General features: G+C 43.1%; 1 protein-coding gene across 1 annotated transcript in view; it reads right to left on the reverse strand.

Moving 5' to 3' along the window:
- SHANK2 (SH3 and multiple ankyrin repeat domains 2) overlaps positions 1-27,919 on the reverse strand; it is an 846,275-nt gene that overhangs the window by 595,094 nt on the left and 223,262 nt on the right. Inside the window, 1 exon segment of the mRNA XM_030200750.1 lies at positions 4,684-4,750. Coding sequence (XP_030056610.1) covers positions 4,684-4,750 — 67 coding nt within the window.

The following is a 27,919-nucleotide window of genomic DNA, read 5'->3' on the forward strand; positions in this document are numbered from 1 at the left end:
GGACCCACAGTAACCATGAGTATAGGGACAGAGCCTGCGAAAATGGGCAGGGACAGAGCCTGAGGAGACAGGGCGGAGATGAGGACAGATCCCACAGGGATGGGGCAGGGACAGAGCCTGAGGGGACGGGGTGGGGACAGATCCCATGGGGGTGGAGCAGGGATGGGGGACAAAGTCTGTGGTGACAAATTTTGTCCCCGTGTCATTCTCTACTTTTGAAGCCTGTTAATAAACTGGACTGTTATTTATGTTTGAGTGATGCAGACAATGATATTTTGCTTTTTGTAAAAACAAGCAAACATGCTGGTCACAGCTAGCAAAATTTGCTTGGGGGATCCTGTACATTCCTGCTACCAGCACATCTTCTAAGAAGACGTTTTCTATTGCAGGAAGGACTGTGGAAGACAGGAGAGCTAGACTGAATCCTGAGATTTTGATGATTTATTCATCCTCAGATTAAAAAATCATAACTGTGCTTTATAGGGCATATTTCTCTCCCGCTAAGGCATACAGAGCGGGTTGTGTTTTGTACCCCTGGACATTTAACAGGGTGGATTAGGATTCCTTGGGGTAGTAGAAGTCAGCTATTGTTGGGGTTGCAAGGGTAGATGGCGGTTGTGGTGGTGAGGTTATTATACTTACTCATTGTTACTGTTTTCTAGTTGTGATTTATAAATAACAGTTGATAGCATATTGTTCCTTTTTATACTTTAATAAAAAGATTTAAATATAAAATCTAAGTGTTGGAGGCTTCTGCAGATGAGGACAGAGCCCGCAGGGATGGAACGGGGGCTGGGACAGAGACCAAGGGGACAGGATGGGGACAGAGACAGAACCTGCGGGGATGGGGTGGGGTTGGAGACAGAGCCCATGGTGATGGGGTGGGGACAGGGACAAACTTTGTCCCCATGTCATTCTCCAGTGGTAATGCAGTGTGGGCCAAAGGTAAAGCAGGAAAGGGAGAAGAAAAGGGCATGGTTCCAATAAAAGGGGGACGGGGACTGGAGGGTAGGAGAAAGACAATGAGGGTGCCAGGTGCCGCATCCCCTCTTTGAGTTACACATGGTTCAGGACAGTACACCAAGCAAGCCAAAAGTACAGAGCTGGCAGAATGCCTCATGTGTTCTGTACTTAATAAGTGAAAAAAATTCATCAGAAAGAAGAAAAAAGAAAAAAAAAAAGCTCACACACACAGAAGTCAATGATTTAATACAAAAATACAAATTAACAGAATCCCCCACAGTGCAAATATCAGTAAAACACCTAAGGTAATTAAAATTATGTCATAAAACACTGGGGTTGCCTATGGCAAGTCGCTTTCCCACAGTGAAACGTAAACCAATGAGTCAACAGAAGCCTGAAGAAGCGCTGAAGCTTTCACAATCAGGACCACGTTACAAAGTTTTTAAAGTTTGATTTCTGAATGGTCTCCTAGTACTACTCGTTATCCTATCTTTATAAATAGGAGACCATTTCAGACAAGTAGTACACTGTAAGCCAAGGGGGGGTGCGGTGGGGGCGGTGCGCCCCGGGTGCACGCCGCTGGGGGGGTGCCACGGCGTGCGCCTGCTCCGAGTTCGCTAAACTTCATCGCTCGTTTGCTGCCCCGAAACAGGTTACTTCCTGTTCCGGGGCAGAGGGAGCTGCAGCGAAGCGAAGTTTAGCAAACTCGGAGCAGGCGTGCACCGCGACACCCCCCCCCAGCGGCGTGCACCCGGGGGGTGTCATTTCACCGGAGGGGGGCAAAGGTGTCATTTAGTGGGGGGGAGGCGCGCTGCACTCGGAGGGGGCGCATCGGCGCTCCGCCCCGGGTGCCATCCAGGCCAGGAACGCCACTGCTGTAAGCTTAGCTCATCAACAGCTTTATTTGGGGGGTGGGGGGGAAGAGTTAGAAAAGACAGAAATAATGAAAATAGTGAACCCAAGAATACAACTAAAATTGTACAGCTGGGCTAAAAACTTAACACTGGGAGGGAAAGTAGACAAATACAGGGCCATTTTACTTAAAGGGCATTAGAATCTGGGCTTAGAGCATCTTAATGCAGGACTTTCCTGCATGCTAAGCCTAGATTCAAAGCAGCACAATTTTAAGGCATTTTTGAATACATTTTTTTTCAGGCTGTGCACTGATGTTCATTAACAAGGGAAAACTTAGGAGCCCTTTTACTAAAGGGCTGCTGCGCAGCAATCCAGAACTACCACTGGCCAAACGCAGCTGCCAGCAGTAGTTCCGCATTGAGCGTGCACCATTTTCGGTGTTACAGAAAACAATTGATGGAATGGATCCACAGAAGCTTAGCTGAAATTGGGTGGCGGGGGGAAGAGGGGTTGGTGGTTGAGAGGCTAGGATGGGGGAGGGCAGACTTATACGGGGTCTGTGCCGGAGCCGGTGATGGGAGGCAGGACTGGTGGTTGGGAGGCGGGAAATACTGCTGCACAGACTTATACGGTCTGTGCCCTGAAAAAGACAGGTACAAATCAAGGTAAGGTATACACATATGAGTTTATCGTGGGCAGACTAGATGGACCGTGCAGGTCTTTTTCTGCCGTCATCTACTATGTTACTATGTTACTATGTAATTCCGTAATTTCTAGTGCGGCTCTGCTGCTGCCTGCAGTGCTTCCACACGGAGGTGAGAGGCGCTGTCAGGTCAGTGCAGGGGGCCCGATACGGAGGGGGGCGGGAGCGGCGACGGGGATGGGGGGAGGGTGGAGGTTGTTTCGTGGGATGTTCCTTTCCAGGCGGCAGGGGCGGTGTCCGACAATTTGACTCCGTTTCCCTCTCTGTTCCGCCCTCTGACGTCATGACATCTTGACGCGAGGGCGGGACAGAGAGGGAAGTCTGTACTGCGCATTTGCAAGTGAGTACGGTCAAATGCCGTTTATATGTTTGATTTTGCATTACTCATGTATAATCTCCTATGATCTAGCCACGCCTCCTAAGTAATGATGGTCTAAGAAAGTTGACTTTATTTTGATATAAGAGGTTTCTTCTATTTGCCATAGCTTCTACTGCGTTACTGTATGACAAGTGTTTGGCTTGTAAAAGTTTTGTAAAATATTATAAATAAATAATAATTTAAAAATAGCTAACACGCAAGTTAGCACATGTTAACCCTAGGATTCTATATTTATTTTATTTGTTTGGATTTGCTCACACATTTTCAGTAGTAGCTCAAGGTCACTTACATTCAGGTACACTGGGTATTTATCGCACCGAGATTTCTGTGAGGAAATCGAAGCGTATTCCCTAACAATGCACATAACTTAATTAACAAGCTAATCAGCGCTAATTGGAACAACCAATTATCAGTACTAATTGGAATCAGAAGTTACACGCACTACTTGTTAAGCGTATTCTGTAACATGGTTCACATAAATATAAGTTGCATAGTTGAAAAGTGGGCATGGCTATGGGTGTGGAATGGGCGGGTTATGTGCGTTTCTCAAATCTATGCGCATTGTTAGAGAATACACCCACATTGCACCTAATATAGGCATCGGAATTTACACCAGGTTTTACTTGGTGTAATTAACCGCAACTAAATTTAGTCGTATGGACCGGCGCTTGGCGCATTCTATGAACTGCATGGAAATTTAGACTTATTCTGTAAAGTACGCCTAAGCAAATTTTATTTTGTCACCAAATTTTTAGGCATGGTATATAGATTCTAATCCTAAATGCACATTAAGGCTTAACGCCCTGTAGTAAAAGGGCCTCTAAGTGAATTAAGTTTTCAGAGTCAGTTTAGCATGTACCTCCTGACTAGCTTTGACCTGCAATGATTCCAAACATGAATTTGAAAAATATTCCAAGGTACATGAAATACTATTAGTAATAAATCCAGCACACAAGCTTGCATGGCCTCTGTTAATAAAAGAGAAGAACTTGGCACAAGAATGCAGTGCAGAAGTGTAGACTTTAAACATAACAACAAAAATATACCAAAACAAACTGTAAAGACAAAAATGGACATTGTGTATTAACCATTAGATGGCATTTATTACCAGGCAGGAATTCTTGTGGTCCTCCAAGCACCAAGTGAGGCATCCTAGGAGACCAGCAGATGACAGAACAGCACAACCTAATGATGTCGCTCACGATAAAATCACATCAGTAGCATAGCCACCATAGGGCGGGGCATGGCGACCTGTCCCCCCTCCCTCTCCTTTGGGGTTCGGCCCTCTACAGAACTGCAGCACTCTTTTACCTTTGCTGGAGGAGGGATGCTAAGGCCCCAACAGCCAAATAAATACAGTGCAACCACTCCCCTCCTCCATGCGCTGCTTCCTTCCTGCTCTAAGCATGATGGGACTTCTCGTGTATGTCTAAGGTCAGTGACGTACACATGTGCTCCAGCAACACATACCACTTACAGACTCCCAAGCACCACACAAATATAGATTAACATATAAAATATGCTAATCTAACATTCCTGACACAGTGGCTATTCTTCCGAATTTCAACACAATGCTTGATCTTTCTGTTTATTTCAGCTTATTTATCTTCAGTTTTATAGCAAGTTGTCCATGGAAAAGCTTTTAAAGCATTTTACAAAAGATCATAGTAGTAAGCCTTATGATTGCAATACCAACTGAAACTGTTCTGATTTATTTTTACATCAGACCAGTGCCTACCAAATAAATATACATGTATTTTCCTTTTATTTTTTTTTAACTTACCAATATCGGTATCCTTATGATTTTTGATAAATTCAGCCAGTTCAAAATTTCCTGCTATAATAGCCACCTGAAAAAAAATGTATATAACGTCATCACTGAACAGATAGATAAAGCACAATATCTTAGAAAAGTATATGTATAGTATATTGATTTACTGATTTATTAACTGCATTCCCATATCACAGACACACCCAAAATGGTGTACGGCATTAAAAAACACAGAAAATGATGGCAGAAAAAGACCATGCAGCCTATCCGGACTGCCTGTCCATACCATCTATGAAGCTCTACAATCCCTTCCTCAGAGATCCTCTGTGCTTATACCATGCTTTCTTGACTTCAGATACAGCTCTCCTGTCCACCACCTCCACTGGGAGGCAGTTCCACCCATCCCCTCCCCCCCCCCCCCCGTCTTTTCTATAAAGAAAGATTTCCTTAGATAACTCCCGAGTTATCACCTTTATCTTCAAACTACAGCCTCTCATTCCAGAACTTCCTTTCACCTGAAAGTGGCTTGACTCTTGTGCATTTAGACCAACATGGTATTTAATTTAATATCAGTATTTAATTTAATATCAGCATTTATCTCTCACTTAACCATCTAGATCACAGCAGGTTGCAAAACAATAACTACAATTCAACACAGATTAGCAATTCCACAATCAATACAAGCAATAAATCTACAAACAGTTCTGAAACAGCCATGTTTTTATAGCATTCCAATAATTTAATTAAAGGGGCCCTTTCACTACAATGCATTAAAAAATGGGCTTAGCATGTTTGAACACAGGACTTTCCCACACACTAAGCCAATTTTTAACATATCAGCAAAGAAAGGCCTTTTCATTCTTTACATAAGTGCTAATCAGAATGTACTAGCTGAATATCACTTCCATACCCATTCCCTGCCCAAGACACGCCCTTGCCCAAAAAACTATTTACAAAGATAAATAATGTGCCATTAGCATTCAGAAAAGGGGAAATTACTGTACCATATTAACACATTTTGTAGTATTCCTTCGTGCATTAGGGCTTAAGGGGGATAAGAGGGGGAGCCATTTTGGATCTGGTCCTTGGTGGCGTGCAGGGCGTATTGCAAGATGTGGCATTATTTGGTCCCCTGGAAAACAGTGATCATAACATGATCAAGTCTGAGATACTATCTGGGATGAACCCACAAAGGAATCTACTGTAGTTGCATTTAATTTTCGAAAGGGCGATTATAATAAAATGAGGAAAATGGTTAAAAAGAAACTAAAAGGATCTGCTGCAAAGGTTAGGACACTATGAGGGGCATAATTGAAAGGGGCGCTCAGGTTTTCCTAAGGACGTCCTCGCAGGACGTCCCAGCGAAGGAGCGGGGAAACCCGTATTATCGAAACAAGATGGGCGTCCATCTTTCATTTCAATAATACGGTTGGGGATGCCCAAATCTTGAAATTTAGGTCGTTTCTGATTTTCGGCAATAATGGAAACTAAGGATGCCCATCTCAGAAACGACCAAATGCAAGCCCTTTGGTAGTGGGAGGAGCCAGCATTTGTAGTACACTGGTCCCCCTGACATGCCAGTACACTAACTGGGCAACCTAGGGGGCACTGCAGTGGACTTCAGAAAAAGCTCCCAGGTACATAGCTCCCTTACCTTGTATGCTGAGCCCCCCAAAACCCACTCCCCACAACTGTACACCACTACCATAGCCCTTATGGGTGAAGGGGGGCTCCTAGATGTGGGTACAGTGGGTTTCTCATGGGTTTTGAAGGGCTCACATTTACCACCACAAGTGTAACAGGTAGGGGAGGATGGGCCTGGGTCTGCCTGGCTGAAGTGTACTGCACCCACTAAAACTGCTTCAGGGACCTGCATACTGCTGTCATGGAGCTAGGTATGATATTTGAGGCTGGCACAGAGGCTGGCAAAAAATATTTTTAAATTTTTTTTTTGAGGGTGGGAGGGGGTTAATGACCACTGGACTCCGGTGGTCATCTGGTCAGTTCGGGCACCTTTATGTGGACTGGTCGTAAGAAAAACAGGACCAGGTAAAGTTGTCCAAGTGCTCGTCAGGGACGCCCTTTTTTTCCATTATGGGTCGAGGACGTCCATGTGATAGGCACACCCAAGTCCCACCTTCGCTACACCTCTGACACACCCCTGGGAACTTTGGTCGTCTCCGCGACAGAAAGCAGTTGGGGTGCCTAAAATTGGCTTTCCATTATACCAATTTGGGCGACCCTGTGAGAAGGATGCTCATCTTGTGATTTGTATTGAAAGATGGGTGTCCTTCTCTTTCAAAAATAAACCTGTAAATCGAGTGGACGTTATTCAAAAATACCATCTTGGAAGCTTAGTCCAGATGCATTCCATGTATTTACAAAGGTGGAAAGAAGAGAAAACGACAGCCAGCATGGTTAAAAGGTGAAGTAAAAGAGACCATTACAGCCACAAGATTGCCCTTCAAAGAATGGAAAAAGGACCCAAATGACAAATAAGAAGCAACATAAGCACTGGAAAGTCAGATGCAAAGCATTAATAAAGAAAGGATAAAAGAGAATATGAAGAGAAACTTGCCGTAGAGGCTAAAACTCACAGTAACAACTTTTTCAGGTACACCAGAAGCAGAAAGCTTGCGAGGGAATCCATGGGACCATTAGATCACGAAGGAGCAAAAGGGGGGCTCAGGGAGCACAAAGCCATAGCGGAGAAATTGAATGAATTCTTTGCTTCTGTCTTTACAGAAGAAGATGTAAGAGATCTGCCTGTATCGGAATTGGTTTTCAAGGGTGATGATGCGGAGGAACTGAAAGAAACCTCGGTGACAAATTGACAAATTAAAGAGTAGAAAATCACTTGGACTGGATGGCATACATCCAAGGGTACTCAAAGAGCTCAAGCATGAAATTGCTGTTCTGCTGTTAGTAATATGTGTCCTGTCATTAAAATCATCCATAGTACCTGAAGATTGGAGGATGGCCAATATGATGCCGATTTTTAAAAAGGGTTCTAGGGATGATCAGTGTAATTATAGACCTGTAAAAGCCTGACATCGGTGCCGGGAAAAATAGTGGAAACTATTATAAAGAATAAAATTACAGAACACATAGACAAACGGCTTAATGAGACAGAGTCAGAGGTTCAGCCAAGGGAAGTCTTGCCTCATGAATTTGCTTCATTTCTTTGAAGGCATAAACAAACATGTAGATAAAGGTGAGACTTTCAGAAAGATTTTGATAAACTTCCTCATGAGAGACTCCTGAGAAAATTAAAGAGTCATGGGATAGGTGGCAAGGTTCTGGTGTGAATTAGGAATTGGTTATTGGACCGAAAACAGAGAGTAAGGTTAAATGGTCATTTCACTCAATGGAGGAGGGTGAACAGGGACCTGTACTGGGACCGGTGCCATTTTGGAAATTGGGACGACGAGTGAGGTGATCAAATTTGCAGATGATACAAAAGTATTCAAGCTTATTAAAATGTGCAGACTGAAATATTGCAGGAAGATCATAGGAAACAAAGACTGGACATCTAAATGGCAGATGAAATTTAATGTGGACAAATTGGAAAGAATAATCTGAATAATAGTTAACTGATGCTAGGGTCCACCTTGGGGGTCAGCACTCAAGAAAAAGATCTGAGTGTTATTGTAGATAATACACTGAAATCTTCAGCTCAGTGTGCGGAAGCACCCAAAAAAGCAAACAGGATGCTAGGAATTATTAGGAAAGGGATAGTGAATAAGACCGAAAATACAATAATGTCTTCGTATTGCTCCATGGTGTGTCCGCACCTTGAGTATTGCATTCAGTTCTGGTCGCCATATCTCAAAGATAGAGCAGAATTAGAAAAAGTTCAAAGAAGAGCGACCAAAATGATAAAGGGGGTGGAACTCCTCTCGTATGAAAGAAGGCTAAAAAGGTTATGACTCTTCAACTTGGAAAAGAGACGGGTGAGTCGTGTAGAATGAGTAGAAGTAAATCGATTTTTTACTCGTTCCAAAAGTACAAAGACTAGGGGACACTCAAGGAAGTTATATGGAAATACTTTTAAAACAAATAGGAGGAAATATTTTTTCACTCAACGAATAGTTAAGCTCTAGAACTCTTTGCCGGAGGATGTTGTAACAGCAGTTAGCGTATCTGGGTTTAAGAAAGGTTTGGACAAATTCCTGGAGGAAAAGTCCATAGTTTGCTACTGAGACAGGCATGGGAAGCAACTGCTTGCCCTGGGATTTGTAGTATGGAGTGTGCCATAATTTGGGTTTCTGCCAGGTACTGGTGACCTGGCTTGGCCACTGCTTGGAAAACAGGATTCTGGGCTAGATGAACCATTGGTCTCACCCAGTAAGGCTACTCTTATGTTCAAGGCCCCTAAATATCTCTATCTCCCCTCTCATGTCTTTTCTTACAAAGTAGACATATTTCCCAGGATTCTATATATGGTGCCTTAATTTCCATGTGGAAATTCAAAGTGTATTCTATAACAATGCACGTAACTTAATTGGTTAACTAGCAAACAGCATTGATAATTGGATGTTAACAATTATCAGGGCTAACATGCATTAAGATTTATGTGCACAACTCACTAAGCATATTCTATAACGTGCTGTGCCTAAATTCTAAGTCGCACAGTTGAAAAGGGGGTGTGGCCATGGGCGAGGCATGGGCATTTGTAAAATCTGTACACGTTGCTACAGAATACATCCAACTCTGCATGTAATCTAGACATTGGAATTTACGCCTACATTTGGTTGTGTGGAGAGGCACTCGGTGTTATTCTGCATACCGCATGGAAATATAAGCCTATTCTATAAAATTCAGGCATACTTTACAGAATACACCTAGGCATATTTGTTTTCCGCATGGAAATTTTCAGGCACCATATAAAGAATCTAACCCATTAAGATCTTTAAGTCTGTTCCCATATGCTTTATGACAAAAGCCACTGATCACTTTAGTAGCCACCCTCTGGACCAACTCCATCCTGTTGAAGATGCAGTCAACCAGAACTGTACACAGTCCTCAAAAATGAGATCTCACCAGACTTATACAGAGGTACTATCTTTCCTATACATCTAAGAATCCTTCTGGCTTTTGCCATCAACATATATATATATATATATATATATATATATATATATATATATATATATATATATATATATATGTATGCACATAATGGGAGTAATTTTATTTTTAAAAAGGGTGAGGAGTGCCTGTGTGTAATGTCCAGAGAGGCATCTGTTCTGTCCCTACTTTATAAAGGCAATGAAGGTGCCTATAAAATAGACACAGAGAACCAGCCCCACACACAAATTTATGTCTGCTCCAAAGAAGGCATAAATGTGTCTATGTACTGTACATGTGTCCTTGCAAATTTTATTAATTACACACAAAAAAACATAGAAAAATGAAAGCAGATAAAGACCATATGGTGTATCCAGTCTGCCCATCCATGCCATCTACTATCTCTTCCTCTCCCCTAGAGATCCTATGCAGGGCCGATCTTAGGCAGAGGCGACCAAGGCGGCTGCATAGGGCACTGCGCCATAGGGGGCCCCGTGCAGCGCGCCTCAACTCTGCCTCGCTCGTGCCTCCGCTCCGACCTCCATCGGACCGCCGCTGCTCGCCTCGACGACCGCATAATCATCATCACCAACGCGGCGCCCACCCCCGGCTTGGGCCCGCCGTCAGCTCCCGAAAGTCCTCACCTTCCCGGACCCCGGCGACTAACTGCAGCGATGCTAGCGAGCCAGGCCCAGCCCAGGCAATGGCCCCGCCCCCGACGACTAGGACAGACAGACGGCTCACCTCCAGGCTCCAGCTTCCCGCTCAATGTCTCGCCTTCTGAAGTTCTGATGTATTTCCTGTTTCCGGACCGCGAGGGCGGGAGTCACTGAGCAGGAAAAGCTGGAGGTGGTGAGGTGAGCCATCATCGCTGACGCCGTCTCTACTGATTGAGTGAAGAAGGCTGCTGCTGCTGGAGTGCTGGTAGGCGACTTGAGATTGTGATGGGATATTAAGAAAGAAGAGGCAGGCAGTAAAGGGAGAGTGGAGATGGCTGGGGCTTGAGGAGAAAAAGACCTGATGGACCTTTGGGTTGGCAGGTGATTGGTAAAGAGGTAAAGGGAATTGTGAAGGGGTGGGGGAGAAAGATGTGATGGCAGGAGAGAAAAAAGGAACCAAGGTTTGAGGGTGAGGGTGAGAGGAAATGGGCACTAGGAATTGACAGGGAGAGGAGAAACCTGAGGGTGAGCGGATCAGCAGGGACTCATGGACTAGATGCCTGAGGAGGAGAATGGAAGGGAGAAAAAGTGGCCTTAGCTGGAGATGGCAGAACAGCGATTGGAAGGAGAAAGGGAGACCAGAGGAGAGAAGAGTGAGTGAGATTCAGAGATTGGCAGTGGGCTGAACAGGAGAAAAGGAACAGTGGGCTGGAGGGAGAAAATGTTGTCCTGAAGGAGAGAGTGGAGAGTTGTGCAGGCACTGGCAGTGTGAATGGGAGAGAAGGGCATTGGGTTTGAAGCAGAGAACACTATGAAAGGGGATGCGATTTGATATACTGTCTTTCTGTGCTACAACAGTTGTGCCAAATCAATCCATTAAGGCAGCAAGCCAGCCAGGTTACAGGTATGATGATAGCTTTTTTTCTATGAAGAACCTTTTTAAATTAAAAGTACTGTCTGTCTCTGTCTGTGGTGGTGAAATGTTTCAGCTGCCTGTAGTCCACCATTTTGTCAAAGGTTTTTTTGCCTGTGGGACCCACCTAGGGGTGTGCTGGTAAAATTTTAACAACGGGCTCTCTCTCCGGACATAGCCGGCCCTGATATTTGGGGGGAGGGGGGAATACATGCCTCTCTGTCCCCTCCCTTGTGCGGGCATGCTAGGCATACCTTTGCCGAGCCCCACCAGCCAATAAATGGAGTGCCACCATGGGGTGGAGCTAGTGTGGGGGCGGTGCTAGGGTGGGGCGGAGCTAGGATGGGGCCCCACCAAATTGGTCTGCACAGGGCCCCGCACTTGCTAAGACCGGCCCTGATCCTATGTACTTGTCCCAAGCTTTCTGGATTTCTCCTGTGCATACTCTGCATCCCAGGGAATGAAGAACTACTATCTAGTCTAAGAGCTATAATCTGAACACACAGGAAATGGTTTATAATATTACTCCCAAAGTTCTTTGCTACCCCTTTTCCCTGACCCAGTATGGCTACTCTTATGTGCAGCCTTGAGCCCAAACATTTGCTCATTCCTTTCCTAGAGTAGAAACAAATCATCCGATATTGAGCCCTTAGCAGTCAGCATTATTTTTTTAAACGCCAGGCACTGTGGGCAAAATAAATCCAGATAATGGCTGCTGTTGAATATCCAAGATAGAGTACTGGTTTCCAAAACCTGGTCCTGGAGGCACCCCAGCCAGTCAGGTTTTCAGGATGTCCATAATGAATATTCATGAGAGAGATTTGCATGCACTGCCTCCACTGCATGCAAATCTCTCTCATGAATATTCATTGTGGATATCCTGAAAACCTGACTGGCTGGTGTGCCTCCAGACCAGGTTTGAGAATCACCAAAACAGAAAGAACATTGAGCTGATGCAGCACTATCAAGAGAACAGTGATATCCCAACACAATCCAGCTAGCTTATCCAGACAATTATAGGGTAGAGAAACTGAGAGAGCCTTTTACTAAAGATTAGCTCAAGTTACCTGCAGCAGGACCCATTTTATTATAGGGATCTTTTATTAAAGACCCCTATAATATCACTGCTAACCAGATCACCTCCGGCTCTGCCTAAGCTCTGCCAACTGAATACCCTGACGCTTTCTTGACAGTGCAGAGGCAGAAATAATCATTATTACCACTGAACATCCCTTTTTCCAGCGCTCATCCACAAAAGAGCCATTCCTACCCTGATAGCACCTTTCAATATCTTAATTTATTCCAAAAGTGTAATAGAAGCTAAAAGTTGTGACCATTTCTTCTTCTTAGTTGCTATCACCTTTATTATCCAAGGAAAAGCAAGGCACCACTGTGCTGATCATTATCAGAACTCTCTGTAAATATGACACTATCATCTGCTTGACTGCAACAGATCAAGGTAAAAATATATGTGAGTAAACAAAGGAGTGTCCCACTGAGAATAATGAAATTGCACATGGGCAGGGAAAAATAGTATTTAAGTGCATAAGCCTTCTAAGAACTATTCTGTATGGGCTTTAAGTGCTATAGCGCCAGGGCTTTTTTTGTGGGGGTACTGAGTACCGGCACCTTTTCCATTGTCTGCTAAAATTGACCCAAGGACCCCAAGTTTTAATGAAAGAGCTCAGGCTCTACACACCAATTCTGCCTTGTCATAGGTTCTGTGACTGGTTGCAGGGGGCCTGGCTATTGTGTGGTGGATCCCTCAGTGATCACCCCACCCTTGAAGGGTGGCCTAGGATTGGAGTACCTGTACCTTTTTTGCTAGAAAAGATGCACTGTATAGCGCATAACTGCAAGGAGGTATGTATGTAGGAGGAGCATGGGCATGTCTCCCACTTACATATGTAACTCACAGATTACTGTAAATGATGCCACCTTTACACACCCATATTTACAACAGATCTATGGGCACTGTAACTGCGGGCATGCAAACTGTAGGCATACCCATATGCCATTATAGAATAGGCGCTTCCCACACTGCATTGGCAAACCTAAAAAGAGGCACCCACTTATAAAACTCTCTCTTCACTGTCTTGCACCAAGGACAAAAGACTCTCAACCTTACGCCTAAGGAACCCAGGGGCTTCCTCTCCTTGTGTATACCCTTCCAGGAGTGCCCATGCCAAACGAAGAAAATGGACCCCATTTAACACCCTATTCCCATACAAACCAGTACTCATTGCCCAAATAGGATTTATGAAGCATACAGAGAGGAAAAAGACCTTACAAGCTGATATTTTAGGACCCTAGATGATGGTGCTGCTGCTGCACGGAAAGAGGTTTTGAACAGAGATGAGATTTAACATATTGTTAAATGCAACTGCATCAGATTTCCAAGGACAGAAAGATCTTTTGAACAGGGCCATTATAACCTCATGTTTTCCCTAGGTTAAGATCCAAATTTTAGATTTTTCTAGTTTTGATTTTGCAGGGCTAAATATTTCATTGAGCCCACAAAGCGCTTCTTACTTTGTATTCAGCTAACTTCTTCCCAGTGTAAACAGTCTACAAGCAGTAATCAAGGCTGCTTAGAAGGAAGCACTCTTTCAAAACTATTTGAAATCAGAAGATATTGAGGCTATTTGAATAAAATGAGCACTTGGGCTGCTGAAAGAAAAAGCCTCAGCATTTACTTGCTGAAATGGAGGTGGGGGGGGGGGGGAAGTATACCCAGCAGCTGTTGAGATTCATTTGGAAGCTGATTATCAACCGACAAATCTGGACTGCTGGTAGCTAGAATGTAATTCCAGGCACAGGAAGTGCTCATTACAGCTGCAGAATTATGCTGTTAAAAAGAATGGGCAATTTTTTCCCCCAAAACAATTCTGAGCGCAACAGAGAATAGAACGGCTGTTTTCTCAGTGACCAAGGGTGAACATCTTTAGCAAAGCAAACTTGAAAGTTATAATCAACACAAGTCAAGGAGCTCTCTACTGTAGAAATGTAATTAACAGGCAAAGTAATATTGAGAAAAAAATCAAACATAAAAATCAGCAAGATTCCTTTATATGGACTATGACTGCAGTGCAATTTATTACAAACAAGTGATCATCTCTCTCCTATTCTCCCATGGTAGAGAATTTATATACTTTCAGCCCTAGAAAATAGTTTCCTTTTGGAGTGAATGCCATTGATTTCTGTGCAATTTCATGCTCAGTCCTGCTAAATCAACAACTAATTTTACAATAATGTTTCTAGATGACTTCTCAAATTTTTACTGACGGATGCAGGTCTCAAGGGCTTTTATCTAGTAAGTTAACATAGGGGCCCTTTTACTAAAGCTTAGTGCACATTAATGTCTGTTAGTGTGTGCTAACCACTGGATTCTTATATAGTGTGCTTAGATTTAGGCAACAAAATCGGCGTGCATTCTATAACACTGCACGTAACTTAGTTGGCTTAACAAGCTAATGAGCGCTGATATCAGCACTTAACAATAATGAGCACCCAAAAAACAAAAGTTAACACATCAACAGCTATAAGTTCATTTATGATGGGCAGGCATGGTGCTTAAATGGCAGGCGCCAGCAGAGGGGATGTAAGGCAGAAAACAGATGGATTTCTATGATCTGTGTCCAATGTATGGCAAGATGGATCAGGGTGGGCTTCAATAGCAACTCCAGTAGTTGGGAAGAAGGGCCAGTGCCCTGAAAATGGCAAGGGAGGGTCAGGATCAAGTATGCATATTGTATATCACCTTCATATAGTATGCTATGTGTGCGAGTGCGGTATATCTCAGTAGGTGAGGGGAAGACATTGTAAAGTAAGCAAAAAGTTGTAATAATACTGTTGGATTGTTGGTTCAATCATGAATCAATAGTGATGATTGGGTAGACTGGATAGGATCATGCAAGTTTTTATTTGTACCCCGCGCTTTCCCACTCATGGTAGGCTCAATGCGGCTTACATGGGGCAATGGAGGGTTAAGTGACTTGCCCAGAGTCACAAGGAGCTGCCTGTGCCGGGAATCGAACTCAGTTCCTCAGTTCCCCAGGACCAAAGTCCACCACCCTAACCACTAGGCCACTCCTCCACTATCCTCTTTCTTTTTAAGGATACTTTGTATCTATACCATGCATTTTTGAATTCCGTCATTATTTTTGTTTCTAGCCCCTCTACCAGGAGGGCATTCCAGGCATCCAATCTATTGTAAGGGAGGTGGTCTGGGTAACAGAGTGGTCCATCATTGGATTCACACTCCAGAGACCTCACAGAACATTTATTTCTTCCCTGTCCTCTCCCTGAATCACTCTCAGCACACACATTCTGTTCTCCAAGGGAGCAGGTTCTCCACAGGGGAAAGGCAGTGGCGTTCTTAGGGGGGCTGACACCCAGGGCGGATCGCCGATGCGCCCTGCCCCCCCCCCCCGGGGGCAGCGCCCCCCCCCTGGAACAGCGCGACCCCCCCCCCCCCCGGGTGCACGCCGCTGGGGGGGGGGGGGGTGCCGCGCGCCTGCCAGCTCTTCATTTTCATGCTCCCTCTGCCCCGGAACAGGAAGTAACCTGTTCTGGGGCAAAGGGAGCATGAAAACGAAGAGCCAACAGGCGCGCGGCACCCCCCCAGCGGCGTGCACCCAGGGCAGACTGCCCCCACCGCCCCCCCTTGGTACGCCACTGGGGAAAGGGATTTCTTTTTAAGACCCTGGGCACAGAGGTTCCTCCATAAAGTATCTCAGACTGAAGTGGAGAGCTCCAACTCTTATTTTCTGTGACTTAGGTTTGATGTGTGAGAGAACATAAGAACATAAAATAAGAACATAAGAATAGCCATACTGGGTCAGACCAATGGCCCATCTAGCCCAGTATCCTGCTTTAAACAGTGACCAGTCCAGGTCACAAGTACCTAATAGAATTCCAAATATGGATAAGTTCCTGAAGGAAAAGTCCATAGTCTGCTATTATATAAGAACATAACAAAGGAACATAGCCATATTGGGTCAGACCCTTACAATAGATCTATCTAGCTCAGTATCCTACTTCCAGCAGTGGCCAATCCAGGTCACAAGTACCTAGCAGGAATCCAATTATTAGCACCATTCCATGCTACTAATCCCATGGCAAACAATGGCTTCCCCCATGTCCATCTCAATAACAGACTATGGACTTTTCCTTCAGGAACTTGACCAAATTTTTTTTTAACCCAGATATGCTAACCACAGTTACCTCATCCTCCAGCAACGAGTTCCAGAGCTTAACTATTCATTGAGTGAAAAAATATTTCTTCCTATTTGTTTTAAAAGTATTTCTGTGCAATTTAATTGAGTGTCCCCTGGTCTTTGTACTTTTTGAATGAGTAAAAAATCAATTCACCTCCACCTGCTCCACACCACTCAGGATTTTGTAGACCTCAATCATATCCCCCCCTAAGACCAAGCTGACCTCTTTAGCTTTTCCTCATATGGGAGCAGTTCTATCCCCTCTATAAATCTGGTTGCTCTTCTTTGAACCTTTTCTAATTTCGCTATATCTTTTTTGAGATACAGCGTCCAGAATTGGAACACAATACTCAAGATGGAGGTTGCACCATGGAGCAATTCAGAACCATTATTATATTTTTGCTCTTATTTTCTATCCCTTTCCTAGTATTCTGTTTGCTTTTTTGGCCACCTCCACACACCGGGCAGAAGATTTTGGTGTATTGTCCACAATGACTTGTAGATCTTTTTCTTGGGTGCTGACTGCTAGGGTGTAACCTAGCATCAAATAACTATGATTTGTATTACTCTTCCTCTGTCTACTGTTTGATTGAGGAGTGGAGCAACAGCCTGGTCCTCAATCTGCTAGGACCCAGCAAGAGATGCCTCACTCAAAAGCTAGACTGCTGTGGAGGTACAGTGTGTGAGATTGTTCCTAATTGGAAGCATCTGTGTGGAAGAGGATCCAAAAAAAGAAAGACTATGTGTGGAACCAGAAAGACATAGGTTTACCGCCAAACCCAGAAAGACTTCTTACCTAAAAACACTATATTCTGGTTTGCATCAAAACCCAAAAGCCAGTTATCCCACAAACTGACTATATTAAAGGGATCACAGACACAGTATTTCATGGTAGTTCTATTATTAGGTTTCAATTTGCTTTTTTGAAGTTTACCTCATTTATTGTATTTATATTTATTCTTGGTTATTTTACTATTGTTATGCTGTTAAAATTGTAAGTTTTATGTTAAACTGTACCTGCTGTATACCACCTTGGGTAAATCTTTTCATAAATGTGGTTAATACATCCCAACAACTAAAATAAAAATAAAATGTGATGCTTTACAGTGTAACCCAATCCTGTACTACTTCAGAATTGGGGACTTCAGAGTTGGGGACAAATCCCAATATTCAGCTCAAATCCATCTCTATTTTCAAATGGATTGCTCCTATCTCATACTTCGGGGAACATCATTTTAAAACAAATTCCAAGGAGGCTACTTTTGTTCACCTCTCCAACTTGTTCCCTCCTACATAAAATCTGCTTACTATTAAAGCCGCGACAAGAGCATAAACTGTCTTAGGTAATTCATTTATTTAAATGCAAAATAATTAAGACTCTTGTTATTTCATTTTAAAGCAAATTGAATGCCTGGGGTAAAATTGATTTAAAACTGAGCAAACTAGGGTGCTTGTCTGTGGACACACTTGAAAACACCATGCAAATGCCATGCTGATGCATATCTAACAGCATGAACAGCTGAAGAACACAACCAGGAAAGAAGAATAAAAAAGATATCTGAAAGCAAGGCAGATGGTCATAAGCCCCTTCGTTCTACAATCTTACAGTGTAAATATAAGCATCATTAGTGCAGTAAGATTACGGAATACTAACATTTATGTGCATGATATAATATTCATACACATAAGGGCTGGTTGGAAGCTAAGCAGTTTTCTATATGCTTACCCCCAAATTCTATATATCGTGCCTTGATTTCCATGTGGAAATCGAAGTCCACTATATAACAATGTGCGTGACTTAATTGGTTAACTAGCTAATCAGTGCTGTTACTTGGATGTTAATTAAATGTTAACAAAAAATTATCAGCACTAATTGGCACTGAGATTTACATGCACAATTCGTTAAGTGTATTCTATAACGTGGTGCGCCTAAATTCTAAGTCGCATCGTTAAAAAGGGGCCATGGGATGGGTGTTTCTACAATCTATGGGGGCCTTTTACAAAGCCACACTAGTGTTTTTAGCTCACGGTAAAAATCAGCAGGCGGTAAATGCTAAGACACCCATTACATTCCTATGGGCATCAAGGCGTTTGCCGTCAGCTGAATTTTACCGCGAGCTAAAAACGCTACTGTGGCTTTGTAAAAGGCCCCCTATGTGCATTATTATAGAATACATCCACCCTGCAGCCTAATTTAGGCGTCGGGATTTACATCAAGTAAAACATGGCCAAAATGGACGCGACCAAATTTGGTTGTGTAGAGAGGCCATCAGCATAATTCTGTATACTGCATGGAAACTTAAAACCAATTCTATAAAATGTAGGCATCCTTTAGAGACTACTCCTATGTGTATTTTTTTTTTTATCGTGCAGATCTTTCTGGCACTATATATAGAATCTAGCCCTTTAGCATGCAACTGTAAAGGCACTGAAACACATAGACAGGACACGGGCAGGTCCCACATTTACGCGTATAACTTATAGCCCTACTATAAGTTATGCACTCCAATACAACATCAACGTGCTCACGTTTACGCCTGCCTTGTACACAGCACAAGCGATAGTGCCTAAAAGTTGGCACGCAAATGTCAACTTACGCTCTATTCTATAATGGAATCTGGGTGCCCAGATGCCGTAATAGAATTAATTTTGGTGACCTTTACAGAATTGACCCCAAGGTACATGTTCCAGAGAAGTGTGATAACAAAAAGAAAATATATTAGGGCATGAAAGCAAATAACCCGGAAGTAAGTCCCAAACAAGGAAATGAGATGTGTAAAGGGCATGATGACAGCCTAGCAAATAAAAAAATCTTTACTTATTAATCTACTTTCACATTGCACTAATTTGGTTATTTTATTTTGAATATCTTCCACTGCCATCTACAGAAGCATCTCCTTATACAAGCCTTTGTCATAGCCTCCTACGTGCTAATGGGCTACTAAACAGATGGTACAGGTTATAAAATCATGCTATATAAATTTCAACTAACATTCTAATTCATATAACGTTACAGGTTAGCAAATGAACTGCGTTATCTTGAAAGACCAGAACACTTAGTTTCAAGGTTATCAGCCTATACTGAACTATACTGAGTGCATTACTAACAATTTAAAAACATGAGAGAGCTCTTAGACAAATCAAACTTCAACCAATTATTAAATTGAAAAAAAAAGGTTCTTGTTCTTCTGAAACCCACAACAGGTTTGGTAGTTTAACAGACAAAATCAACATGTACAGTGACGTACCAAGGGTGGGGTGGTCCGCCTTGGTTACATGCTGCAAAGGGGTGCAGGGAGCAGCCATGCAGCTGTTGGCTCCACCAGTTCCCTACTCCCCTCTGTTACTTCCTGTTCCGGGGCAGGGAACCGGCGGAGCCGACAGTTGCTTGACTGCTCCCTGCACCCCCCCCCCCCCCCCCCCACCTCCAGAAGTAAGAGAGATGCGCTTGCGGGCTAGAGGGAGTGTCGGCGGGGGAGGGGGTGTTGATTCACCGGGCGGGGGGGGGGCAAAAAATCTGCCCCAGGTGGCAGCTGACCTAAGAACGCCACTGAACATATACTGGATCAGACTGTGAGCTGTCAATAAATATGCTAACGCACTAGGGGGCTCATTTTTGAAACAGAAAATTGTCCAAAAATGGCAGAAAGCAGATGGACATTTTTTTCACAAAAACATCTAAAAATCGCTTTTTTGAAACTAATTTTAAAAAATGTTTTGCTATGCAGTTTGTCTAATTCTCAAGGGGGCATGCTGGAAGCATGTTTTGGGTGGAACTAGGGTAGACTTATGATTTGGACATTTTTCTTTGATAATGGAACATTGTAAAAATGTCCAGGGCAAAAAAACAAAACAAAAAACATAACATTTTTAGCTAGACCTGTGTCAATAATGACTCAGTACCCGAAAAAGGTGCCCAAACTGATCAGATGACCACTGGAAAGATAGAGACATAACCTCCCTTAATCCCCCAGTGGTCATTGACCCCCTCCAATCCTCTTAAGAGGTGAAAGTGACAGTACTTTCCAGGCTCTATGACAGCTGCAGATATAATGGCCATTCCTCTTAGAGCAGCAAGCAGGTCCCTGGAGTAGCCTAGTGATTTGAGAAGGGCAACCAGACCCATTTCCCATCCTAACTAGTACACTTGTGGTGGAAAGTATGAGTGCCTCAAGAACCACAAAATAGCTACTGAATCCACATATAGGTGATATCTGCAGGCATAAGGACTATTGTAGTGGTGTACAATTATTTACAGTACATTTTTTTTGCTGTTCCTGGAGGGCTTGCCATACAATATAAGGGGGTTGAAGTGTACCTGGGGCCTTCTATGTGAAGTTCACAGCAGTACCCCCTAGGCTGTCCCACTGCTCTGCTGGGACATCTGTGTGGCTAATCTAGTAAGACTGCTGGCCCTCAGACACCCCCAATGGTTTGTTTTTGTGCATTTTTCCCTTGGACTTTTTTTGTTTGAAAATGGCCCTTAAAGACACACTAAGTATAAAAACGTCTAAAATAGAGTGATATTCGAACCAAAAAGGTAGACATTTTTCTGGTTCAAAATGACTATGGTTGGCACTGTAGGGGTCTTTTCCTGCTGTCTCACCTTTGCTGGTTAGGCCTGAACCATTTTTTTCCTGATCTAATATGGATTCTGCAGACAGAGGCCTGAATACAACAGAAACCAGCTTTCTTCAAGGAAAAATACATCTTGGCATAGCTGTGTTGCTGCCTTCATCCAAGGACACATTTTTACATACACTAGTCATCCACCTTATCTCCTGGGAGGCTGTGTAGGAGCAGTTTTCACACAGAGTCTCCAGTACATCTGTGAACCATGGAGGGGAGTTTGCTACCATCAGGCTTGTGACTGATAAGATATTCTTGCTGGAAGCTCATAAGGCCTCGTTGTTATGGCTGTGAATAATCTGCTGGACAGTGGATACATGGTTGGTGATTGGTCCATGTGTGTCACCTGACCCAGAGGAATGCCAATACTGAGCATGAGAGAGAGAAAGAGAAGAGAAGAAGATTGCCTGATGGATAGTGCTCTCTCAGAGGAGCTAGAAATTATTGTTCCTAAACATCTGTGATTCTTTATGTTAAGAGCTGACAAGGTCAAGTTCAGCTACAGCCTTGTGGCTTCCCCAGAGACTGAGTAACCAGCTGCACAGAATAGAGACTTTGGACTAAACACTTCATCTGTAGGGGCAAGCAGGAAATCTGCTGGAGCCTGAACAGAAGGAACCGATTCATCACCCCCCTTAGACTATGAACCTACAGAATTCTCAAGGGTGAGATTCAGAATTTTTCTTCTTATGTCTCAGGATTTAGCCAGCTCTGGTCTTTGCCTGCAACTGATTGGTTAAAACAGGACCTGTGGTTAGTAGCCTACATTTTTCCATATTGTTATTTTTATATATCTATAATAAATAATATATTTCCATTTTGGCCTTCTATTCCTTTCATTTGTGTATAGCCTGGCAACAACCTAAGGGCCACATTTAGGTACTGATCATCCCCTTGTGCCAAACAATTCCAGAGTAACTGCTGAATAAGCAATTTTCTGTCGCCTTACAGCACTGGATTTTTGGATATTCTCTGCAAAATAGCCAAAATCAGATTTGGATGCCATATTGAAAATGTTGCTCCAAAGCATTACTAAAGTTCTAATTGATTTTTGCAGATATTTATTAGTACTGGAAAACAACAATTCTCCTTTGTGAATAATATCTTCTATAGTCCACCAAACAATATTAAAGATGGTTAGTTGTGGTATTAGTGTATAGAGATTACTCATTTCTTTTCAAGGTGATAGAATATTCTAATACACACAGAGAGGCCTCCAAAGTTCTGAACTCATAATTTTAAAAAAACACACAGAGAGAAGCAGTTGAGTCATATTTTTAGCCATAGAACAGGGGCATAGCCAGACAACAGATTCTGGGTGGGCCTAGACAAGAAGTGGGTGGGCACCAAGTGTTCTTCACCACCACCACAATTATCTCAGATGGCGAGAAAACGCTTCTTTCCACCTTGGCTTAGCATCAAAGGGAAGTCTTCAGCTGATAGAGCTTGGGATCTCCACCAGCTACCACTAAACGTATGCTACTGTTGGGTGGGCCTGAACCCTAAGTGGGTGGGCCCTGGCCCACCCAGGCCCACCTGTGGCTATGCCACTGCTATAGAAGTATCCTTGTACAGCCTGGCACTAAATATCTGATTATAACTCTAAACATCAAATTATAAGTATAGGGGAGGACAACATAGAAGCACTTTAAACATGTGTTGGATGCTTCGTAGCATAAGGAGCTAAAATTTGAGTTTCCTATCCAAAGGGACGTAAAGAAATTAGGCACATCTCAGAGGCAATTTCCCATGGAGGGATAATAAATGACTGCCACACTACAGTGACTGCTGCCAACCACAAAGCAGCAAGTGAGGGTTAGTCTGCAAGGACACTGCCCTCAAGCCATCAACAATAGTGACAGTTCTAGTGTCTACCAGGAGATACAGATGTGAAAAACGGGGTCATAATATATATTATTCTGCATGGTAACTGGAGACATTTTCTCTAAGTGAAAATGTTGCTTTATCCAGCAATATCAGAATGTAGATTTTCTGCCTTGCAATATGGAAAACAAAAAGCTCATGACTAAACATGTGCCACTTGAACAGAAGACTTCTCTAAAGTAGACAATTAGCGGATACCTCAACTTACATTCCTTTGACAACTGATCCTATGGAGGAAATTCGCCAGATGATCCTTGAAACATGTAAAGCTAGCTTGGAAGAGGGATTCTTAAAGCAAGAATTCTCTTTTTTAAACAAACAACATCCGCTGGTCCCTATGTTTTACACCGTCCCAAAAATACATAAAAATAAAGATACTCCACCCGTAAGGCCCATAGGGGCTCATTTTCAAAGCACTTCACCTCACAAAGTTCCATAGAAACCTATGGAACTTTGGAAGGCTAAGTGCTTTGAAAATATGCCTCATGGTGGCTTCTATTGATTTGATACTAGACCAACTATCTCAATATATTGATTGGTTCTTACAGCTGCTTGTGCAACAAAGTGATTCACATCTATGGGAGCACATGCATAACTGCCAAAATTCTGTCTAAGTGCTATTCTGGAAATAGCTATTTAACTTACATTGTGTGCATTTGAGAAGAACATGGGCAGCACTCAAACCAGTGGCATAGCCATGAGTGGGCCCGGGTGGGCACAGGCCCACCCAGCCGCAGCACATCTCTGATGTGGCTGGTGGGGCTCACCAAGCCCCACCAGCTGAAGAATCCTGGCATCTCTCCCTCCCTTCCCCCGCAGGTGTTCAGCATCTCTAAACCCCACCACTCCAACCCCCCTGTACCTTGTAAACAGTTTAGTTCCTCAACAGCAATGACTCATACCCGCTGCTTGTGCTGGCCCAGAGCCTTCCCTCTGACATGGCTTCCTGTTTCTGCATAGGCGGGACCACATCAGAAGGAAGATTCTGGGTTGGCACAAACAGCAGATACAAGTCGCTGCTCACAGCTGGCAAAGAACGGAAGAGTTTACAAGATTTGGGTGGGATACCGGTGTCGGAAACGGTATTTCAAGCGGAAGAGTCTGAGAAACTTACTGACTTCACGGTAAACCTGGAGGACGTAATGGGGCAGTTCAGCAAACTGAAGAGTAGCAAATCTCCTGGACCAGATGGTATTCATCCTAGAGTACTGCTAGAATTGAAAAATGAGCTTGCCGAGCTACTGTTAGTGATATGCAATTTATCCTTAAAATCGAGCGTGGTAGCGGAAGATTGCAGAGTGGCCAATGTAACGCCGATTTTTTTAAAAGGTTCCAGGGGAGATCCGGGAAATTATAGACTGGTGAGTTTGACGTCGGTGCCGGGGAAAACGGTAGAGGCTATTATTAAAAACAAAATTACAGAGCACATCCAAGGACATGGATTACTGAGACCAAGTCAGCACAGCTTGTGTGTGGGGAAATCTTGCCTGACCAATTTACTTCAATTCTTTGAAGGAGTAACCAAACATGTGGACAAAGGGGAGCCGGTTGATATTGTGTATCTGGATTTTCAAAAGGCGTTTGATAAGGTACCTCATGAAAGGCTACAGGGTCATGGGATAGGAGTAAATGTCCTATTGTGGATTAAAAACTGGTTGAAGGATAGGAAACAGAGTGGGGTTAAATGGGCAGTATTCACAATGGAGAAGGGTAGTTAGTGGGTTCCTCAGGGGTCTGTGCTAGGACCGCTGCTGTTTAATATGTTTATAAATGATTTAGAGATGGGAGTAACTAGTGAGGTAATTAAATTTGCTGATGACACAAAGTTATTCAAAGTCGTTAACTCATGACAGGATTGTGAAAAATTACAGAAGGACCTTACGAGACTGGGAGACTGGGCGGCTAAATGGCAGATGACGTTTAATGTGAGCAAGTGCAAGGTGATGCATGTGGGAAAAAAAGAACCCGAATTATAGCTACGTCATGCAAGGTTCCACGTTAGGAGTTACGGACCAAGAAAGGGATCTGGGTGTTGTCGCCGACAATACACTGAAACCTTCTGCTCAGTGTGCTGCTGCGGCTAGAAAAGCGAATAGAATGTTGGGTATTATTAGGAAAAGTATGGAAAACAGGTGTGAGGATGTTATAATGCCATTGTATCACTCCATGGTGCGACCGCACCTTGAGTATTGTGTTCAATTCTGGTCGCCGCATCTCAAGAAAGATATAGTCGAATTGGAAAAGGTGCAGCGAAGGGCGACTAAAATGATAGCGGGGATGGGACGACTTCCCTATAAAGAAAGACTAAGGAGGCTAGGGCTTTTCAGCTTGGAGAAGAGACGGCTGAGGGGAGACATGATAGAGGCATATAAAATAATGAGTGGAGTGGAACAGGTGGATGTGAAGCACCTGTTCACGCTTTCCAAAAATACTTGGACTAGGGGGCATGCGATGAAACTACAGTGTAGTAAATTTAAAACATATCGGAGAAAATATTTCTTCACCCAACGCATAATTAAACTCTGGAATTCGTTGCCAGAGAACGAGGTGAAGGCAGTTAGCTTGGCAGAGTTTAAAAAGGGGTTAGACGGTTTCCTAAAGGACACGTCCATAAACCACTACTAAATGGACTTGGGAAAAATCTACAATTCCAGGAACAACATGTATAGAATGTTTGTACATTTGGGAAGCTTGCCAGGTATTGGAGAGGGGAGTTGAGAGACGACGGAATGCCTGCAGGGGAGCAAAGGGAAAGATACTGGGTGGGGGCGGGGTTCTTGTGCCCACCCAAAATTGGGTGTCTGGCTACGCTACTGGCTGAGACTTGCAGGTAATTTATAAATACTGGAATTACGCAGATATCTTCAGCCCTTAGGACCAACACTTACACCAGCTCTATGTCAGACATAAACGCTCACACCAAAATGTTAAGCGAGTGGAGTAACAGCCTAATGGATAGTACTGTGGGTTTTGACCCTGACAACCTGGGTTTGATTCCCACTGCAGCACACACACACACATATATACACATAGACATAGAGCTGGTGTAAGTGTTGGCCCTAAGGGATTAAGATATCTGTGTAATTCCAGTATTTATAAATGCTGGAATTTATATTTATACATACAATTTCTAGTCCACATCATCTTTAATTCTGAGCGGGTAACAAACTACAATTATAAACATAAAACATAAAAGTGGATTTATAGATATAATAGGTTTGTATAGATTCATGAATTCTGAACTTTAAACCTGCCTACTTCTATTACTCTATGAACCAGTACCTTTGTACCATTTCAATAAAGGTGTAAGGTCAGGCCTGGTCTTTGACTGGTCTCGTTGGGAACCTCTGCTTACCCAGGAGAAGCTGGTTTGTGTTTGGGTCTTTCAGCCAGTTGAGTCTATTATCAGCTTCTTGTACTTTGTGTCTTGATTTTCTCTGTAGAGGCCAGCCAAGAAGGCATTTCTGAATCCTGACCTCCCTGGTTCTCAGCTCACTGCTGTAACCATTAGCTTGCTTTCCTTGTATGAGGAAACAGCGTTCATGTTTTCAAGTTTAACAAATAACAGTTATTACTTTAGTACTGTATACTATGATATTAGCTTCTCATCATGAAATATCCAGCTGAATGAATTTGTTCCTGCAGGTCTCTAGTCTTTTGACAAAGAATGCATGGTGACCAGAGCTGTCATAACCGTTTAAATTGCATGTTTTCTGCTTTCTTGATCTTTTGTGCACTGCTGGGTCAGCAGTGTAATAAAATGCTATTGAGAAGTGTTTGCTTTTGCTATTCCTAAATAAAATATAGAGGTACAAATGATACAAAATACAGTGGAATGCATGATTTTCAGGTTCGCAGGGGCCTCAACCCCTGCTGCAAAAGCCCTTCACTGGCTCTCAATAAAAGCTAGGATCACTTTCAACAACTTAACGACTGTTTTCACGATCCTCCAAGGCCTATCCCCGAAATACCTCATACCACTAATCAACCTACCCCACAGGAATGCCACTGTACGCCATCGTAACTTCCTGACTCTCCATCATCTACCCCACAAAGAAATCTGATACACATCTATATACTCTTCCCATTTCTTGTATCTTTCAACCAAGACATGGAACGCCCTACTACCTAATATCAGAAATATCACAGATTACCTAATTTTTTGGAAAATACTAAAAAAACATACCTGTTCAGACAATTTATCAACAACTCAGAATAATACGAATCAAAGTCTATAACTGCATCCCTTCCCTTTTCCTCCCCATCCCTACCTGACTTCTGATTTCCAGATCATTTCTTTAAGTTAGGTTTCTTTTATCATGTATTGATCTACCCTGCTGGATCTCACATACCAATTCAGTCTCCCTTACCCTCCCTCATTTCCCCCCTCCCCCTATTAATCGCTACTCAAGTTTGTGAACACACAGGCTGCGACTACTGTTGTAAATCGCTTAAAAGTATGCATACAGCTACAACAGTATACTTGCATAATATCTAGTTGTTAAATTTGCTAAATGTTAGCCAACGTTATTTATATGATTACATTTACTCTTACCGATTACCCTCTATCAGTTACATTGTAAGAAACTATCTACTCTTGTTCTTTGTAAGACAAATTGAACCAAACATGCTTTGGAATAATGTGGGATATAAAAACTATTAAATGAAAGTTTGATTGCCTCCCTTTATATTTACTAGGGCTGTACCAAATATTCATATTCGATTTGTCTCGACCCCGAATGGTGCCCCAAATATATTATTTGTATTCGGCCGAATAGTGATTTAAGTTTGAATACGAATAATCCAGGGTTCTACTGTGCTAAATCCTACAGGAATAAAACACTTGATCTCTAATTCCAAGTTGCTTCTTTTAT

The sequence above is a fragment of the Microcaecilia unicolor genome, chromosome 4, assembly GCF_901765095.1.
Source record: "Microcaecilia unicolor chromosome 4, aMicUni1.1, whole genome shotgun sequence".
NCBI lineage: Eukaryota > Metazoa > Chordata > Amphibia > Gymnophiona > Siphonopidae > Microcaecilia > Microcaecilia unicolor.